The 16,680-nt window shown below is 33.3% G+C and overlaps 1 protein-coding gene across 1 annotated transcript; it reads left to right on the top strand.

Annotated features, from left to right (window-relative positions):
• The first annotated feature begins 9,158 nt into the window (after positions 1-9,158).
• Positions 9,159-15,342, top strand: LOC131962920 (claudin-10-like). The gene is made up of 5 exons (XM_059328026.1): positions 9,159-9,378; positions 11,557-11,718; positions 11,801-11,882; positions 13,175-13,279; positions 15,213-15,342. The coding sequence occupies exons 1-5, from the start codon at positions 9,159-9,161 to the stop codon at positions 15,340-15,342; spliced, it is 699 nt and encodes a 232-aa protein (XP_059184009.1).
• The last annotated feature ends 1,338 nt before the right edge of the window (positions 15,343-16,680 follow it).

Here is a 16,680-nt window from a genome sequence, read left to right as displayed (position 1 = left end):
GAAATAATGAGCGCCCCACCCCATTGGACGCTATTGGCTGTCTTTCAGGCGCTGCTGGCACACGATTGGCTGAGAGTCAGTTTGCTGTATAGTAGGTGTAAACTTATTTAAATTACATTTAATTATTTTATTAGATAACACTAAAAAAAAAAAAAAAAATGTTTGTAACTGTGAAATTGTATGATCATATATATATATATATATATATTATTTATAATAACAATAGAATAATAATAATAGAAAAAAAACATAGTATTCTTTAATTAAAAAAATATATTATACATATATATATATATAAATATATAAAAAATATATAATATATACATATATATATACATACATATATATATGTATATATTCTTTTTTTTAAATACTATGTTTTTATTCTATTATTATTGTTATTATTATCATTCTATTGTTATTATCATAAATATTATTATAAATAATAATAATAATAAGTATAAACTAATTTAAGTCATATTTTGATTGATTAATTTATTTCTCTTTTTTTTACTAAAAAAGTGTCCAAACTGTGAAATTGTATAACTATATATTTTTTACAGTGGAATAATGTGTTTTAATTATATTATTATTAGTTTATTATAATTATTGTTATTAGTATTATTATTATTAGGTATAAACTAATTTAGATTGCATTTAATGATGTTATTAAATGCTTAATTTAAAGTGCACTTTGATTGATTTTATATCTTTTTAATAAAAATTGTTAAAAACTGAATTGTATGATATATTTTTTTATAGAAGAATAGTTTAAAATTGTTTAACATTTTTTTAAAAATACAAAATATATCCATACATATCTCTACTTACTTAAGGTTGTATTTGTTCTTGATATTGTTGTTGAATACTTAGTGTAGCAAACATTTTATGTCTTTATTTAATTGACTTATTTCTTATATACAGCAGCAACTGGAACAAAAGTATTTCTGAGTTAGTCAGTTCTTTAAGCTTCAGGTTTGTGAACGCACAGAAATAAATTATTTATTAAATATGTGACAGCAAAACAAAAGGAAACATGAGTTTACAGGAGTTTAAAAATTAACACGTTTCACTCACGAGAACTTGTAAAAATGTAAAGGAGAGTTATTTATATTATATACTGTTTATATATATATATATATATATATATATATATATATATATATATATATATATATAAATATATATTTATATAGCTTTTCAAAATAAGAGTGAACCAGTTTGTAGATCTTGAAATAAAAGAATAAAATAGTGTCAGTTCAAGGGTCTGTAAACTTCCTGTTATCACCGTTACTCAGCACAATCGATATTACACACACACACACACACACACACACACACAGTTATAAAGTGGCACAGTCATGCATTCACATGATAAGGAGATAAAGTGTGCCGGAAATCATTCATTTCTTATGATAACAAGTCTGAACATGTTTCCTTTAAGGTGAATAGGGTCATTTTTTAAACTTATAGATATCATTATGAAAATTCCCCAGTTTGTTATTCACATTAAGACAAGATTTTTTTTGCATTACAAGTTTTCTGAAGTTTCATGTTTTGACATGCAAATGAGGCGTGAACTCATTAAATATGCATTAATTTGCAGGTCATAAATCTGAACACTGGATAAAGCAAATTTCAAAGTTATTATTTAATCTTGTTGATAAATTAGATTAGAAGTTTGTTACAGAAAATACTGTCAAAAGACATAAAAATCCTTTTATTACTTTTAAAATTTTTAGCTGAGTCATACATGGCTCTGTAGAAGTTGCAGAATTGATTGGTTTTTTTTAAAGGTTTGGTGTGTAAATCATTTATATTTGGTAAAATTGTAAATGAGACATGTAGAATGAAGTGATTTAGATAGAATATCACTATTTTAATCTGAGGTTTGGTTACTTTTCATTCATTCAAGGATCGTCAAATCATTAGAAAATCTTGTACATTGGATTAAGAAAAGTTCAAAGTTTTTATTTTATGTTATTGATATATTAGATTAGAAAGTTTGTTACAGAAGGAAACTGTGATATCACCATTCATCATTTCATAAATCTGAAAATACTGTTAAAAGTCCTAAAAATGAAGTAATTAATTAATTAAAAGTAATTAATGTCTCTGTAGTTTCATATTTTAGTGTTTTTTTTTACAGTTTTGGTGTGTAAATCATTTATATTTGGCAACTTTTTAAATGAGACATGAAGAATGAAGTGATTTAGATAGAATATTAGTATTTTAATCTGAAATTTGGTTACTTTTCATTCATTCAAGGACCGTCAAATCATTAAAAAAAAATCTTTCACATTATTACTTAATTTTGTTGATATATTAGATGCAATTTTTTGCAGAAAGAAATTGGGCTATCTCCTTTTATCATTTTATAAATCAGAAAATACCATAAAAATCTATTTCTTCATGTTTTTATGAACAAAATGCAGTACAAATCAGGTCTGAATGATTGAATCTAGTTAGAATCAAACTGGTCAGTTTTATGAGAAAAAACTCATTTGGAGAAAAAAGATTTCATACATTCTTAATGGAAAAGACAAAACATTGAATTTAATCCATATAGAACATGAAAAACACAGAATATTGTGCAAAAGAGAGAGAAAAAATAGGAGAAATCTTCCAAATATAGCCAAATATACACAGAAATGTTTGTTTTGGAGGTTTTTCTTTCCACTATTCTGACATGTTCTGGTAGAATAAATAAAGCTGATTAAAGCTAATAAAGCTGATTTCGGTTTGCTTACTTCACTTTTTTCCTTTCAGTGTGCAACACAAACATGAGAAACACGTGAGTCACTGAGTCGGAGAGGAAATCCTCTAAATAACGAGGCGGCTGTGGATGACAGATGCCCTCTGACACCCTGCAGGTGTTTCCTCTAACGCAAGAATAAAAGACCTGAGAGAGAGAGAGAGAGAGAGCCTTCCTCCTCCTCCTCCTCCCTTTTCCAACAGTCACATGTACCCGAGGCTAACTATACCAGAGATAAGGGTCGTGGCCCTGACATGTTGATCCATGTTGATGTTTAGCCACAGTGTGCTTTTCTGAGCACACTGAAAAGCACACTTGTGTCAAAATAAAAAATGTGAACACTCTCATACACGTTAAAAACGTATTTTCAGAAGCCCCAGAATAATATAAAGGGAAGCACCTTTTACCCTATGTGCCTTATTATGTTATTTTATTTTTATATATCGTTAGCCTCATAGCATATTTGCTTAAGTCATATTTGAACGTTTTCGGGAAACAAGAAAAAACACCATTTTTAGTAAGCCCATTGGTATTCTTAATTGATATTGTAACAGTAAGTTCAAATAGAAGTGTGAACAAGTTTGCATAAAAATTAAACACATCGATTTCATAACAGATAAAAGTGACTTAGGCAGAATATGCCCTGACTAAGGCAATTTTTCTCTTACATATAAATAATGTAGTTTGGTTTGTATGTAGCCGCAAAAAAGTGATTTTGGACTCTAACAAGTGTTCTGATAGGTTGAGAACATATGCAATAAAGCAGAAAGATACAGCAGGTAGGAGAGTAAAGTTAGGCAGAAATCACAATTTGGCCAAAAAATGACTTAGGCAATTATGCTATGAGGCTAACGATATGTATTTAATTTTATAGATAATGTAACTGACATTTTTCTTTGTATATCTTATTTATATACTGAATGCCTGTATTTCTTTCATTGTTGATAAAGATCTGAAAAAAAACGTGTATTTTTTGGCCTAAAACAGTGATTTAAGTTGGTAAAACTTGGAAATATAAATTATTGACATTTAGGGCAATAATGTAAGTTAGCACAACAAAGGAAGCCAGTTGTCTGCTCAAAAACAAGTTGGTGAGTTGTTGTTACTTATATCTTTAAGTTGGGGTTCACAACAAGGGACAATAGTTCTGATAACTCTTATTTCTTTGTGGTGAAATGTGGGAAAGCGGTGAAATTCAGTCATTAGCGAAATGGTAACGCTAACGGCTAACTGACGCTGGCGGCTAACTGATGTTGGCGGCTAACTGATGCTAGAGGCTAGCTGACGCTAACGGCTAACTGACGCTGGCGGCTAACTGATGTTGGCGGCTAACTGATGCTAGAGGCTAACTGACGCTAACGGCTAACTGACGCTGGCGGCTAACTGATGCTAGCGGCGCTGCTTGTTACAGCCATAGACATATATACATATATGTATATTGGGCTATCTCCTTTTATCATTTTATAAATCAGAAAATACCATAAAAAATATATTTCTTCATGTTTTTATGAACAAAATGCAGTACAATGAGAAAAAACTCATTTTGAGAAAAAAGATTTTATACATTCTTAATGGAAAAGACAAAATATTGAATATAATCCACATAGAACATGATGCTAGCGGCTAACAGACATAGACATATATACATGGTTACAGCTACAAGAGTAGCCATTAGCGTATCAATGCTAACTCAACATTGTGGTAGCAACATTAGCTGACATTTCATAGCGGCGTTACAATCGTGCCACATTGCAGATGTTAGCAGAAGTAAGGATTAAAAGTTATTACAATGTAAAATTAGTTAGTAGTAGTTAGTTAGTACAACTTACAGTTGAGTTGACAAAAATCTGAATTCAGAGTTGAGCAAACTCAAAAACAAAACTTAAAATATTTAGTTTAATTGTCCAACTTAAAAGTTTGTTGCCTTGAAATTTCGAGTTCACCCAACTTTTCTTTTTTTGCAGTGCAGAGTGGACTGGGAGCAGAGCAGCAGGAGGAACAGCAGCAGCACATTATTATTATTATTATTATTATTACTGTGAGCAGAAGAATAACATTTATGTAGAGGATCAGCAGCTGGTTCCCAGGATCTCTGAAGGCTCTCTGGACGGTTTCTAGTGATCATATTCCAGGTTCATTCACCTCTCAGAGGGTTCAGAGAGCTGAGAGGAGCAGCTGATCGCTCTAACTACAGTTTGATTCATGATTATTAAACTAAATATTTACTAAAGTATTATTTTTTGACAATGTCACGTTCAGGCTCACTGAGTCAAATCTGTACATTTGACTGATTCCACATTAGAAAGAATAAAACACAGATTCCTCTACAATCTGTGTTGTAGCACTCGAGTTTGGTCGTGAGACAGTCGATAGTTTAGGGCAGCTATTCTCAACCTGGGGGTCGGGACCCCAATTGGGGTCGCGAGATGATTTCTGGGGGTCGCCAAATCATTTTGTTAGTCAGCTCTGTCTCCACTGTGTTAAAGTGTTCATGTGCTAATGTGTTTTAGTCTTTTTTTGGTGATTTTGTGTCTTTTTTTTGGGTCATTTTATTGTCCTTTCTGGTCATTTTGTGTCTTTTTGGTCATTCTGTTTCCTTTGTTGGTTATTTTGTGTCTTTTTTAGTCATTTTGTAGTCAGTTTGTGTCTTTATTGGTAATGTTGTGTCTTGTTTTGGTAATTTTATGTCTTTTTTGGTAATTTTGTGTCTTTTCTGGTAATTTTGTGTCTTTTTTTGATCATTTTATGTCTTTTTTGGTCATTTTGTGTCTTTTTTTGGTCATTTTGTATCTTTTTTATTTGGTGATTTTGTGTATTTTTTGGTTATTTTGTGTATTTTTTGGTTATTTTGTATCTCTTTTGGTCATTTTGTGTCTTTTTTGTGATTTTGTTTCCTTTTTTTGATCATTTTCTGTCTTTTTTGGTCAATTTGTGTCCTTTTTTACTTAATTTTATGTCATTTTTTGATCATTTTGTGTCATTTGTGGTCAATTTGTTGTTCGGACTCACGGTTTGGGAAAAAACAAGAGCAGTTTGAGAGGCGAGATCAAGATGTTTTAAGAGAAGAAACTGTCAATAAACTTGTCGTCCTGCTTTTGAACTAATTTAAATTTTGACAGGATAATAATATTAGGTAAAAAGTGAAGGATTAACCAGAATTATTAGAATTAATTCTGAGGATAAGTGTATTTTTCATTGTAATAGAACCTTTATTCATGATTTTATAGCCATTTCTCATCTGATTTGTGGTATATTTCGTCAGTTTTTCATTAGCGGAGTTGTGCAGCCAGTGTAAATGTTATATAAGATTAATGGAGATAACAAGCTGTTCTGCTGCAGCTGCTTCATTTCATTAGCAGCTCTACAGGATGAGAAACCCTCAGAGACGCTCCATGGAAACACCCGGAGCCTCCAGATATCTAGAGAGGGATAAAAACACTGTGTCAGCAGCTTTTCTCTGCTTTAAACCACATTAAACCAGCTGCTGACTGTCTGCAGCTCAACACAGTGTAAAGGTTGGTAATTATTCTCTCCAGGAACAATCCGTCCTCCACACACACACATTAACACCTCAGCCTGCTGTTAAACAGCGCTGCAATAAAAAAGGTAAACACCTTCAGGTAAACATCTTCAGGTAAACACCTTCAGGTCAACATCTTCAGGTAAACACCTTCAGATAAACATCTTCAGGTAAACACCTTCAGGTAAACATCTTCAGGTAAACACCTTCAGGTAAACATCTTCAGGTAAACACCTTCAGGTAAACATCTTCAGGTAAACATCTTCAGGTAAACATCTTCAGGTCAACATCAGGACCATGTGGAACACGATATTAGTTATAGTTTCTGCAGAGATTTTATTGAATTCTGCAGCATTCAGCATTTTTAACCTTTTGTGTTTGTTTTTTGTGTAATTTTTGTGTTTTTCTGTGTTTTTTGTATATTTGTGTATTTTGTTTTTCTGTTTTTTGTATTTTTTGTAATTTTCTGTGTTTTTTCTGTGTAATTTTTTGTGTGATTTTATATGTGTTTGTTTCTGTCTTTATTGTATTTTTTGTGTTTTTATGTGTTTTTTTGTAAAACAAATTCTGTGTGTTTTTTGTATTTTTTCTGTTTTTTAAAAAAAAATCTGTTTTTTCTGGGGGATTTTTGTATTTTTTCTGTATTTTTTGTGTTTTTTAGTGTTTTTTGTAAAAAAAAAAAAAAAAAAGTTTTAAAAAAATCAGTTTTTTGTGTGTTTTTGTCTTTTTTTCTGTGTATTTTTTGTGTTTTTATGTGTTTTTTTGTATTTTTTTATTTTTGTCTTTTTTTGCATTTTTATGTGTTTTTTCTGTTTTTTGTGTATTTTTTTTGTCATTTTTTGTATTTTTTTGTGTATTTTTTTATTAATGTTTTTCGTTTATACAGGCTGAATGAAAAAACCCATTAAATAGCCCCAAACTCCAAAGGGTTAACATGTGATTCTTGTTTTAAACAATAAAAGAGGAAGACGAGCCGCAGCAGGAAAACACCTTCAGGTTTAACTTTAATTAGTCAGTCGCTCCTCAGAGGACTCGTTAGGATTCTCAACAAGTGATTTTTTTTTTATCTCTGAGTTCACATTAAAGAAAGAACAGACAGGAAGAACAGAATGAATGTGAATCATATCAGACATTAGTTTTACTTCTCATCTTTGTTTTGGTTCAATAAGAGAATCATCAGATCGTCTCGTCCTCCAACAGAAACACGTTCACTGGAGATAAAAACAGATTCATTCACAGGAAACACAAACTGTTCTATAAACATATGAAATCATCATCAGTTATTATAACAGCTCAGGGAATTATTAGAGTATTAAACTAAATACTTACTGGATTTAAAGTACATAAAGAAAAGTAAAAGTAGGCCTACTTTACTTGAAGTAATTCCACTCTTTATTACTCACTACATTTCAGAGTGAAATAAACTTTATTTTCAATGTTTAAAACATCTAAAAAGTAAATCATGTTATAATTTGCTCATTCTTTCTGACGTGTATTTTATGTTCAAACTGATAGACTTTTATTTTTGTAAATATACACTGTATTTTGAATTTGATGCATTGTTTTTATTTACAAAACGTCCAAACGTCCAAACAAGCAGAAGGTAAATATATATATATAAATATATATATATATATACTGAAATAACTCATAAAATAACGAAAATATATATATTTTAATTATATATGTTTTTTATGTGTGTTTTTTTTCGTAAATTTTGTGTTTTAATTTGTTTTTTATGTGTGTGTTTTTCAATTCATTTTATTTATGGGCGACTTACAAAATCAAGAATAAAACACTTGAATCAATAATTAAATAACATAAGATCTCATGGTGATCCTTCATATTATTCCTCTAATAATACAGGTTTAAATGCTCCGTCACATTCAGATTAAAGCGTCTTCTTCTTTCTGCCACTAGATGGAGCTGTAACACTTAAAACCAGTAGAAAAATACATTATAACTGCCTGTAATTAATGCTGCTGTAATAATAATAATAATAATAATAATAATAATAATAACAATAACAACTGGAGTTCAGGGGTGAATGGGAGGTGGTGATTTGGGGTTGATTATTTATTTATTTATTTATATTAGTTTATTTATTTGGAATTACTATAGGTAATGGTATGATATAATTTTTTTCATTCTTCATTTATTTACTTATTTTGTCTTAATTCTGTTGTTTGACATTGTTAGTATTTATTTTTTGTTCTTTCTGTATTAGAGATGTTTTGTCTTTCTGATACCTTATTCATTTATCTTGATGCACGTTGTTCTCTCATGGGTAATATCTGTGAAATACAAAATATGTGTGCAATATTAATAATAAATGCCAAATAACAGCTGTGCATGTATTTTATGTATATTAAGGTGTTTATTATGTATGTATACGTCTTGTTTTTATTCTTTAATCTGTTTTTAAATCTTCATTAACTCTAAATTTACTAAATTTCTCCACCAAGAGATAAATAAAGTCTGATCTTATCTGGTGTTTATGAAGAAAAAGATCAAATCTGAGCCTGTTTAACGTGGATATAAAGTAAAATAAAGATATTTAAAACATAATAATCGTCCCAGATCACTCCGTCAGTCTGTCCCTCTTCTTGTCCCTCCTGTCAGAGACTTTTCAGACCCTTTAATTAAAGACTTCCTGTGGTCCGGATCCTCTTGCAGACCCTGAGGAGTGATGAGCCCCCTTCCTCCTCCTCCTCCTCCTCCTCCTCCTCCTCCTCCTCCTCCTCCTCCTCCTCCTCCTCCTCTCAGACTCACTGAATGATGTGCTCCTGGTAGTCCTGGTCCTCAGAGTCCTCAGAGTCCTCAGAGTCCTCAGAGCCCTCAGAGTCCTCAGAGTCCTCAGAGTCCCTCTCTGTCTGTGGAGCGATGGGGAACATGCTGACGGAGATCGTGGCCTTCGTCCTGTCCGTCTCCGGGTGGATCCTGGTGTCCTCCACGCTGCCCACCGACTACTGGAAGGTGTCCTCCGTGGACGGGACGGTCATCACCACGGCAACCTTCTGGTCCAACCTGTGGAAGACGTGTGTGACCGACTCCACCGGAGTGTCCAACTGCAAGGACTTCCCGTCCATGCTGGCCCTGGACGGTGAGTCTATCTGTCCTCATGTCTCTGAGGACATTCATCTGTCTTCATGTGTCTCAGTGGGACATTTATCTGTCTTCATGTGTCTCAGAGGGACATTTATCTGTCTTCATGTGGGACATTTATCTGTCTTCATGTGTCTCTGCAGTGGGACATTTATCTGTCTTCATGTGTCTCTGAGGACATTTATCTGTCTTCATGTGGGACATTTATCTGTCTTCATGTGTCTCTGCAGTGGGACATTTATCTGTCTTCATGTGTCTCTGAGGGACATTTATCTGTCTTCATGTGTCTCAGTGGGACATTTATCTGTCTTCATGTGTCTCAGTGGGACATTTATCTATCTTCATGTGTCTCTGAGGGACATTTATCTGTCTTCATGTGTCTCTGAGGGACATTTATCTGTCTTCATGTGTCTCTGAGGGACATTTATCTGTCTTCATGTGGGACATTTATCTGTCTTCATGTGTCTCTGAGGGACATTTATCTGTCTTCATGTGGGACATTTATCTGTCTTCATGTGGGACATTTATCTGTCTTCATGTGTCTCAGTGGGACATTTATCTGTCTTCATGTGCATCTTTTTTGGCCATTTTGCTTCTTTTTTAGTCATTTTGTGTCTTTTTTCGTAAATTTGTATCTTTTTTTGGTAATTTTATGTCTTTTTTGGTCAATTTGTGTCATTTTTTGTAATTTTATGTCTTTTTTTGGACAATTTGTATCTTTTTTGGTCAATTTGTATCTTTTTTTGGTAATTGTATGTCTTTTTTGGTCAATTTGTATCTTTTTTTGGTAATTGTATGTCTTTTTTGGTCAATTTGTGTCATTTTTCGTAATTTTATGTCTTTTTTGGCCATTTTGCTTCTTTTTTAGTCATTTTGTGTCTTTTTTGGTCAATTTGTATCTTTTTTGATCATTTTATGTCTTTTTTTGGTCAATTTGTATCTTTTTTGGTAATTTTATGTCTTTTTTGGTCAATTTGTGTCTCTGCAGTGGGACATGTATCTGTCTTCATGTGTCTCTGCAGTGGGACATGTATCCGTCCTCATGCAGCTGATCAGGTTGTGTGTTTGCATGAATGAGCAGCTTTGTAAACATGAGCCAGCTGATATTTCCTGTGTGAGTCACAGACGACTTGGTCCACAACAGGACGCAGAGTTAAAGGACACAGAGACACAGAGACGCAGAGTTAAAGGACATGTTGGGGACACGTTGCCTCCTAATGCGTCTCAATGAGGCAATGTGAGAAAGTCAGCTGAGAGGAACAAACGGCTCCAGATAAACATTTCCTGTCTGTCCTCACTCACTGCTCACAGAAAATGTTCCTTTTGGTTTAAAACAGCCGTTCCCCAAAGGAACCAAACTCACGTTTATGATGCTCTGATTCAGACTCTGGAGCAGATAAACACTCCCTATCTGTCCTCTCTTACTACACACATCATTTTGTCTCTTTTTTGGTCAATTTGTGTCTTTTTTGGTCATTTTGTGGCCAATTTCTGTCATTTTTTGTCATTTTATGTCTTTTTTTGGTCAATTTCTGTCATTTTTCGTCATTTTATGTCTTTTTTTGGTCATTTTGTGGCCAATTTGTGTAATTTTTTGTCATTTTATGTCTTTTTTTGGTCAATTTGTGTCATTTTTTGTCATTTTATGTCTTTTTTTTGGTCAATTTGTGGTCAATTTGTGTCATTTTTTGTCATTTTATGTCTTTTTTAGTCAATTTGTGTCTGTTTTGGTCATTTTATGTCTTTTTTTGGTCAATTTGTGTCATTTTTTGTCATTTTATGTCTTTTTTTTGGTCAATTTGTGGCCAATTTGTGTCATTTTTTGTCATTGTATGTCTTTCTTAGTCAATTTGTGTCTGTTTTGGTCATTTTGTGTCTTTTTTTGGTCATTTTGTGGCCAATTTGTGTCATTTTTCGTAATTTTATGTCTTTTTTTGGTCAATTTGTATCATTTTTCGTCATTATATGTCTTTTTGAATAATTTGTGTAGTTTTTTGTCATTATATGTCATTTTTTGGTCAATTTGTGTCTTGTTGTGGTCAATTTGTGTCATTTTTGTCACCGTAGTCTTGGTCTTGTCTTGGTCTTGGTTCAGGTGGTCTTGACTCCAGCCCTGCTGTCTTTCTCCCTGTCTCTCTCCCTGTCTCTCTCTCCCTGTCTCTCTCTGTCTCTGTAGCTTATATCCAGGTGTGTCGTGGTCTGATGATAGCCGCTGTGTGTCTGGGTTTCTTTGGATCCATCCTGGCTCTGATCGGGATGAAGTGCACCAAGATCGGAGGATCAGAGACCATCAAGGCTCGTCTTACCGTCCTGTCGGGGTTCCACTTCATCCTCAGCGGTATTTATTAATAATTATGACCTCTACTATCATCTTTCTCTGTGATTCAGACAGAATGTGTTAAAGTTATTTCTGTCCTCAGGTCTCTGCTGTCTGACGGCCTGCTCCATCTACGCTCACAGGATCACCACCGACTTCTTCGACCCGCTCTTCGTGGCCCAGAAGTGAGTTTATAGGACCAGAAGGGAGTTTATAGGATATTTTTTTTTGGTAATTTTGTGTCTTTTTTGGTAATTTTATGTCTTTTTTTGGTAATTTTGTGTCTTTTTTGGTTATACTGGTTTTCATAGACTTTATATAGCTGCCATCTCTGATCCACAATCTAGATTGAGTGGCTCCCACCAAAAACTGAAACTTATGGTGATGGAGAGAATGTGGAGAAAATGTGGAGCTTTTGTCCGGCGTGTCCTCTTTATGTAGCTCCGCCTCCTGAATATAAACCAGTCAGATCTATAACCATCTATAACTATCTGTAACTATCTATAACAGATCTATAACCATCTATAACTATCTGTAACTATCTGTAACTATCTATAACAGATCTATAACCATCTATAACTATCTACAACCATCTATAACAGATCTCTAACCATCTATATCTATCTATATCTATCTATAACAGATCTCTAACCATCTATATCTATCTCTAACTATCTATAACATATCTCTAACCATCTATAACATATCTCTAACCATCTATAACAGATCTCTAACCATCTATAACATATCTCTAACCATCTATAACAGATCTATAACCATCTATAACATATCTCTAACCATCTATAACAGATCTCTAACCATCTATATCTATCTATATCTATCTGTAACTATCTATAACAGATCTCTAACCATCTATATCTATCTATATCTATCTATAACAGATCTCTAACCATCTATAACATATCTCTAACCATCTATAACAGATCTCTAACCATCTATAACATATCTCTAACCATCTATAACATATCTCTAACCATCTATAACATATCTCTAACCATCTATAACAGATCTCTAACCATCTATAACATATCTCTAACCATCTATAACAGATCTCTAACCATCTATAACAGATCTCTAGCCATCTATAACTATCTCTAACCATCTATAACTATCTATAACAGATCTCTAACCATCTATAACAGATCTCTAGCCATCTATAACTATCTCTAACCATCTATAACTATCTATAACAGATCTCTAACCATCTATATCTATCTCTAACTATCTCTAACATATCTCTAACCATCTATAACAGATCTCTAACCATCTATAACATATCTCTAACCATCTATAACAGATCTCTAACCATCTATAACATATCTCTAACCATCTATAACAGATCTCTAGCCATCTATAACTATCTCTAACCATCTATAACTATCTATAACCATCTATAACTATCTATAACAGATCTCTAACAGATCTCTAACCATCTGTATCTGTGTTCCCTGTGCAGGTTTGAGCTGGGAGCGGCTCTGTTCATCGGCTGGTCCGGCTCGGTGCTGTGCATGCTGGGAGGACTGGTCTTCTGTCTGTCCCTGTCTGAAGGCTCCAGCATGAGGCAGGTTACTCCTCTTTAATGTGTAATTTTTCCTCATTTTATGTCTTTTTTTGCTCAAATTTGTGTCTTTTTTTTGGTCAATTAGCATCTTTCTGGTAAATTTGTGTAATTTTTCCTCATTTTATGCCTTTTTTTGGTCAATTTGTGTAATTTTTTCCTCATTTTATGTCATTTTTTGGTCAATTTGTGTCATTTTTTCCTCATTTTATGTCATTTTTTGGTCAATTTGTGTCATTTTTTCCTCATTTTATGTCTTTTTTTTGTCAAATTTGTGTCTTTTTTTTGGTCAATTAGCATCTTTCTGGAAAATTTGTGTCATTTTTCCTCATTTTATGTCTTTTTTTGGTCAATTTATGTGTTTTTTGAGGCAGGTGGCTCCACTTTAGAACACACTGATCTCATATCTGTCAGCAGGAACAAGGCCTGGGAGCAGATCTGATCTGGATCAGCAGTAAACCACTACATTTAAAAAATGACTCCAACGGTTTGAGAATCTCTCTCAGCATCTGGTCTCTGAGCTGCTGAAGCTGAAGATCAGCAGGTTGATCAGAATGAATGTTTCCTTTGTTACAGGAGGAATTAAAGTCACCTTGACTCAAAGAATGCTCACTTTCTCTGCTGGTGAATCTTTAATCACACGTTTGTTAACAGTCCGTCCTGTTTAGAGTTAAAGACACAGAAAGGAGGGAAGATGTGGAGAAAACGGAGCAGGATTCATCTTATTTACACAGATTTGATGCTTGTTGTGGCATTAATTTAGCAATCTGAACGATCAATTAAAGCCAAAAGTGCCATTATGACACAATAACAGAAAGAGAGAAAATGGAGAGAAGTCTTCAGGAATCCTACGGGGTTTTATCATTTTATGTCTTTTTTGGTCACTTTGTGTCTTTTTTTTTGGTAAATCTGTCTTTTTGGGCCATTTTGCATCTTGTTATTGGTCAATTTGTATCTTTTTCTCTCATTTCATGTCTTTTTTTTTGGGCCGTTTTGCATCTTTTTTGGTAAATGTGCGTCTTTTTTGGCCATTTTGCATCTTTTTTGGTCAATTTGTGGGGGTTTTTGTCACTTCATGTCTTTTTGGTACATTTTGACTTTTTTTGTCCATTTTGCATCTTTGTTTTGGCCATTCTGCATCTTGTTTTTGGTCAATTTGTGTCTTTTTTTGTCATTTTATATCTTTTTTTGGTCATTTTGCATATTTCTTGTCATTTCATGTCTTTTTTTGGTCAATTTGTGTTTTTTTTTTGTCATTTTATGTCTTCTTTTGGTCAATTTGTGTCTTTTTTGGCCATTTTGCGTCTTTTTTTGGTCATCTTTAATCAGACATTTGTTACCAGTGTGTCCTGTTTAGTCTGGAAGATACAGAAAGGAGTGAAGATATGAAGAAAACTGAGCAGGATGCAGGTCATTTACAGAGATTTGATGCTTGATGTGGCATTAAGTTGCACTCTGTACAATCAATCATGACAAAAGTGCCATTATGTACGACAATTTGACCCGTTTGTTTAGTTAAAATTAGCAGCTAGTCTTAGTTTGTACTTTAGTTTTTAGTTTTTTGCAACCAGAGCTTGTGCAGAACAGCTTAAGATCCAGAATGATGCTAAAAAGTATTCAAGTTATAAAAATAAACATCCTGTTGTACTGAAGAAGGCTTGAAACTAGAGATTGAGACCATAAACTTGTGAGGAAATTGTTAATTGAGGTAATAAATGAAGTCAGAGTCAGAGTCGCCCCCTGCTGGCCGTTAGAAAGAATGCAAGTGAAAGGCACTTCTGCAGAGAATAACTGAGTCTGATTGTTGTTTAAAAGGCAAAACAGCAAGAAAGCAGAGAGGAAAAGAGAGATTTTAGCTCTGCAGCTTTACTGTGTCCTAATCAAAGCATGCATAGCTGTATTTATTGCTTCATTTACTGCTTCTTTCTCCCTGCAGAGCGGAGTATTCGTACGCTGGAGCTGCATCGTTTGTGACGTCACGCAACAAGCAGAAGAAGCCGGTCGGCAGCCTGCAGAAGGAGGCAGCAGAGCCGCCGCGGCAGTTTGGAAGAAACGCTTACGTGTGATAAACTAAAGCAGAAACTTATTGATCAGTCAGCAGAAACTAAAGGACAACATTCACCTTTTAAACCTCTGAAGTCCAGGAGATTTTGGTTCAAATTTGTCAACTTCCTCTGCATTAACTCTTTGGAGTTTGGGGCTATTTTGTTGGTTTTTGACTCTTTTTTTCATTCTGCCTGTTTATGCAACTTAAATAATGATCACCATGTCATGCTGCTATCATCTTTTTCAGCACAACCTCATTATTATTTTATCATTTTGAATTACTGGATCAACAGTTTGAAACACAAAAAACACACACACAAAAAATACAAAAAATACAAAAAAAAACCACGTAAAACCCCCCCCAAAAAACACATAAAATAAAAAACAAATAAAACGTTTTTTTAACATTTATTTTTTAAAACAAAATAAAACAAAACACACATAAAAAATATACAAAAACACACACAAAAATTACAAAAAAAACACACAGAACACACATAAAAAAACCCACAAAAATTAAAGAAAAAAAAATACAAAAAACAGATAAAAACACATACAAACATTTTTTTAAACAAAAAAAACACAAAAACACACACAAAATTACAAAAAAACATAAAAACACACAGAACACACATTAAAAACCACAAAAACCACAAAAAATTACAAAAAAAATACAAAAACACAGATAAAAACACAACAAAAAAATTCCAAAAAACACACAAAAAACCCAGTAAACACAAAAGATTGCATTAAAAATGTTGAAGAATCTGAAAAATCTCTGCAAAAAAAGTAAAATCATGTAACTACACTTGGTTGTGGTGATTTGAACCATTGCTGAAGAAGAGTTGATGCACTAAATGTGACATGAAAACTTGTAGAAAAACCAAAACTTTAGTTGAGTTTATCTGCCAGCAGGAAACATGCTGCTGGAGGTTTTTAGCTGGTGAAGAAGTCAAAGAGCTCGTGTCCGTTTACAGCTTTTATTGGCTCTAAGTGGCTGTAAATCTCTCTGAGTTCGGCTGCTTTCTGGGGTCATTTCTCTCAGTGATTCATGTTAAAGATAAGCTGCTTTTTCTTTTAGAGGCAGCAGGAAATTTGATTTGGCACCAAACACGATTCAAAGTCTCCGGTCACCTTCAGCAGGCTTCTCCTGTTTGTCTCTCCTTATAAAGCCTCAATAAACTCACATTTGGACTGTAAAATACATTGATTTTAATGCATTTTTAGCAGGTTTGTTGGAGGACAGGAAGTTCACTTTCTGGGCTGGATTTTTGATATAATTTAAAGCCGTTTTGTTCTGTAAATGTGACTAAATATAAAGGGATGAGTGACTTTTATACCCTGATAATAATGTAAAA

This window comes from Centropristis striata, chromosome 24, assembly GCF_030273125.1.
Source record: "Centropristis striata isolate RG_2023a ecotype Rhode Island chromosome 24, C.striata_1.0, whole genome shotgun sequence".
Taxonomy (NCBI): domain Eukaryota; kingdom Metazoa; phylum Chordata; class Actinopteri; order Perciformes; family Serranidae; genus Centropristis; species Centropristis striata.
This window is presented reverse-complemented; position numbering and strand designations above follow the sequence as displayed.

Coding starts and splice junctions, on each gene's coding strand:
- LOC131962920 (XM_059328026.1), top strand. CDS start 9,159: ATGGGGAACATGCTGACGGAGATCGTGGCCTTCGTCCTGTCCGTCTCC. Junction 9,379..11,556: donor GTCCATGCTGGCCCTGGACG/GTGAGTCTATCT, acceptor CTGTCTCTGTAG/CTTATATCCAGGTGTGTCGT. Junction 13,280..15,212: donor TCTGAAGGCTCCAGCATGAG/GCAGGTTACTCC, acceptor TTCTCCCTGCAG/AGCGGAGTATTCGTACGCTG.